Source organism: Lontra canadensis, unplaced genomic scaffold (genome assembly GCF_010015895.1).
Source record: "Lontra canadensis isolate GAN:19392208 unplaced genomic scaffold, GSC_riverotter_1.0 scaffold59, whole genome shotgun sequence".
NCBI classification, from domain to species: Eukaryota; Metazoa; Chordata; class Mammalia; order Carnivora; family Mustelidae; genus Lontra; species Lontra canadensis.
Window position 1 is genome coordinate 4600107 of NW_022631053.1, and position 4216 is coordinate 4604322.

Sequence of the window (4216 nt, forward strand, 5' to 3'; positions counted from 1 at the left end):
TGGCTTGTCTCTTTGTTCCAGTGGCCCTCCTCAACCCCTCCACACACACAAAGCTCCCGGGTCAGTGGATCCAGGAGAGAAGGAGGCAGTGCAAGTAAGTGGAACAGATGAAAGGAGAAAAGCCCATTTTCCTTCCCTCTCAATCATCCTCCTCTCCCTTCTTCCATCCACCCTCCCATTACCAACAGCAATTGTATTCAAACCCGGTAATTACAGTAACAGTGACAATAATCATCGTTTATTGGGTTTGTTTTTCTAACATTTTAACTTCCGAAAACATTTTCCAGTCTCTTGTTTGTTTTGACAGCGGGCGATAGGGGAGGACTGTGCCCATTTTATAGCTGGGGAAGCTGAGATCCATAGAGCCCCAAGTCATGGGGGGACAGTATTTACAGCAGCTTATAAATACTAACAAACCGACTGAGGCTTGCTGTCCTTCAGAAGCACTGAACTGCAAATTCTGGTTTCTTGGGTCATTCCTAAGTTCTTACCATCCTTGGGACTTCTTTAGTAGCTTTTTGAGGATCCTGGCAAAATTGCAAATGAGGCTGGAGAGAGCTTATGGCCCAGGTCATGAACAAGGGGCTGGGATAAGGACCTTCTCCTCTCAGGATTGTTCCCATGGATGGGGCTGTGGGGTAGAAGGTGGGCAAACATCTGGGGAGAGCCTGCCCTGGCTCTCCTTTGAGACCCAAAGCTCCCTTGCCTATATCCTTCCCCTCTGTCTGCCCTAGAAAAGGCTCCTCTCTGGGTCAGCTCTTCCCCAGGGCAGGGTCCTCTCCTGTGTATTTAGAGGCCTGAGGAATGAAGATCGATTGGAAGGACAGTCTCTGTCCTCAGGGCACAGCCTTAGGCTGAGGGCTGGTCTGTAGCCCCCAAACTATACCCAAGAGCAGAGATATCCATGTGAAGAGCTCAGAGACCATCCCAGGACCTGATTCTTCTGGGAATTCTGGCTTTCCCTTCAAGGGTGGGTGAGATGTTGAGGTTCCCCAAGGTCTCTATAGCCCTTAGTATCTAAGCTGAATGGCTGTCTGGCTCTAATACCCAAGACAAGGCGATCTGGAGGCCCACGATGCCCACTAGGATCCAGATGGATGAGAGAAGAGGAGGGCAGTCATGAATTTCCCTGCCTCCTTCTGCTCTGTCCCATTAAGAGATGTAGGAGGAGGAAACTGAACAGATTTGCTCCCCAGATTCTTTCTGTCTAGAAATATAATGCCAGGGATAGGGATTGGCATTCCCGGCCCACCCTGTTAGGACAAGAGGCCTAGCCTCCCCATCCTTCCTGCCCTCATCCTCTCCCCCTCCCCGCCATAAAACCTGACATCTGGTTGTACAAGGCAGGCTATCCACCTAAAGGGCTCCTCGCAGAAGCCCAAAGATGAGGGGCCCTGTTCTATACTGTCTGACACGTGTTCCCCGATTCTGTGTCCCCTGAACTGGACTGGGATTCTCTCTTCTCGGGCTCCTCTTCTGCCACTTTCTCCACTTCTTCACTACCCATGAGGATGGCCAGTCGCTGGGCCATGGTCTTGGTGCCAGGGAAGAGGATAAAGTTGTAGATCAGGGAAGCCAGGACAGCTCCTGCCAGGGGTCCCACCCAGAAGATCTGAGGAGGCAGAGAGAAGCAGGCATGAGTCATCAAGATCACAGGGTAGATTCGGCATCCTAGCCTGCTTCCCTAGTATTAACTTGGTCTACCAGGACCCCTCAGGCTCTCTACATGGTGACAAAATGGAGAAACAGGCATCCTGCCTGCCAAGTCTCTGCAGGTGAGGTGACCTTGCCTTGCGTGGGGGCAGGCCCAGTCTCCTCACCACTCCTGCTTCCCTCCTCTTGCCTCCCCTGTTCCAACCAGGAGCCCTGGCTAAGTGCTGTTCCTGCTTCTTCTGGTGTGTGTGTGTCTATTTCTGTTTGTCTTTTTCTTTATCCAAGTTTGGAAACTGGTCCAGCTGGAGGAAGTGAATAAGGAAACAGCCAGGACTTGAGGCCTGGGCCAAGCCTGTGTCTCCCGCCCCGGCCCATTTATTAACAGCCTACTGGGTCCCCTTGGCTCTTGAAGCTGGAAAGAAAGGAAGTACAAGCCAGGACACTTGCCTTTGTCTTCCAAGCCAAGGGAAACCTCCACTTGGGGGTCAAGATGGTCTGTGGTGGGGGTCCCATCTCCCCAAGTCCCCGTGGACCGCCCACTGGTGAGAGCCACAGTCCCTATCGCCCTTGCCCAGGTCCTTCCCATCCCATGGCGGCCAGCAGAGGCTCTCACCCAGTGGACCTCAAACTTCCCAACGATGATGGCGGGGCCAAAGGAGCGGGCCGGGTTCATGGAGCAGCCTGTGAAGTAGACCTGGAGGGCAAGTGATGGTTTAGGGTGTGAGGAGGCTTAAGGCAGGCCCAGGAGGAGACAACCCCCTCTGTCCTGGCTTAGAGCCTTGACCACGACAGCACCATACCCCAGACCTGGATTGTGGGAACACAGCCTCGACCCAACCCACTAAGGACTCAGGGAGGGACACTTCCTGGCCTTCAGGGTCCCTGCAGGCTCCTCGGGGAGTGACCAGTGAGTGCATGTCCACGGTGTCCACTTTGCCTCTTACCCCAATGAGATGCCCCAGTGCCAGAGAGATCCCCATCATGGTGGCTGGGGAGCCCGATGCCTGCCGGCCGTCGGTGCAAACAAAAACACAGAGTACCAGCTGCAGGGTCAGAACCAGCTCCACAACCACGGCCTGGCCTGTTGAGACGCTGCTCCGGACCTGGATGAGGAGGCTGTGCTGGAGGTGATGCTGGCTGGTGACCCGCTCAGGCCTCATTGCCCCACCGTAGGGGGGTGACACCTCACCACCCCAGGTTCCAGGACCCAAGGAGATGGAGAGACCTGTGCAGTGGAGTTCCGGTCAGCCCTGGACTCCTGCTCCCTGCAGAAGGGAGCAGCCCCCCCTCCTAGCCCACCAGTTGGCTGGGGCCCGTACTTGGCAAGGGGCTTAGTTCTGATGGGGGAGGGAAGGCTCAGAGCAGGGGAGGGGGTGGTGTACAGGTTTTTGAGCAGACTGGGAGGAGACCGTGGGTAGGAGTAGAAGGAGGAGACTTGGAGAAGTAGGTGGAAGGATAGATGATTAGGGGAATCTGGGGGAGTGAGACAGGCCTCAGGGGAAGGAGGAACATGGGGACGCCGAGGAGCAGGGCTCGTGGGGTAGACTGGGAGAGAAGAAGGGCATGCCGGGACTCCTGCCACTACCCACAGCCCCAGGTATCCCTGGCCACCCTGACCCTTCAATGCCTGGTCCTTTCCTGACTCCTGGCCCTGTTCCACCTGTTCCTGGTGCCATAACCCCATTCCTGCTCTGCCTGCACTGAGGCCACAGTCGGCTTCTCCTGTGTCCCAAGGCTCAGCCCAGAGCAGGTAAGGAGCACGTGGCTGAGATATTACCTCCCGTCCCTGCTCCTCAGGCCTGGCCCTCCACCCTTACCCCCCTCGGGGGCATCCCTTCCTAGGCCTGCCAGGTCCCCTCCCTGCACCTACCATGTTAACCCCAAGGGTCTCTCGGATGTCTCCTGGGATGACCCCATAAAGCAGAGCAGCCCCCGCAGTGGCCCCTGCCAGCTGGGCAGCCACATAGGCCACGGCACGGGGCAGGGAGATTTGGGAGCCCACGAGGAAGGCCAGAGTCACGGCAGGATTGATGTGGCCCCCGCTGGTTTTCCAGGTGACCTGCACAGCCACAGCCGTGGCCAGGTTGAAGGTGATGGCGATCTGCAGCACTGTGGGGAGCGCCGAGGGCCAGGGCAGAGCTGAGCCCACCCCGAAGAACACGTACAGTCCCGTGGCCAGGAACTCGGCGAACAGCGCCCTGCTGATAGCTCTCCAGAACCCGCAGGCCAACATGCTGGCCCAGCCTCACCTGCCAGGCTGCCCTGGGTCCGGCTCCGGCTGCCTCAGCAGCTGCCTCTACTTCTGGGACCTCTGTTTCTCTAGCCTCTGATCTCGGCTATCTTGGTGGGTCTCTTGTGTCCGGCCTGCTCCTCTCCTAGCTGCTGACCCACGGACCTGCTGGTCAGACTGGCAGGGAGCAGGCTTGTGTGTGTCTCCGTGGGTGGGAGGTGTGATGCTGGGATGAGGAGGGGTGCTCCCTAGCTTGCTCCGCCCTAAGCTCACCTCCCAGCTGGAGGGAGGGGGGCAGCCCCCAGGCGCTGAGCTGGAACCTCCAGGTTCCTG

The 4216-nt window shown here is 57.3% G+C and overlaps 1 protein-coding gene across 1 annotated transcript; it reads right to left on the minus strand.

Moving 5' to 3' along the window:
• Nucleotides 1-210: 210 nt before the first annotated feature.
• Nucleotides 211-3951, minus strand: AQP6 (aquaporin 6). Its single transcript, XM_032876836.1, has 5 exons — nt 3524-3951; nt 2598-2756; nt 2267-2347; nt 1406-1612; nt 211-631 (listed from the first exon to the last, which is right to left on the minus strand). The coding sequence occupies exons 1-5, from the start codon at nt 3884-3886 to the stop codon at nt 608-610; spliced, it is 834 nt and encodes a 277-aa protein (XP_032732727.1). The 5' UTR covers nt 3887-3951; the 3' UTR covers nt 211-607.
• Nucleotides 3952-4216: the final 265 nt, after the last annotated feature.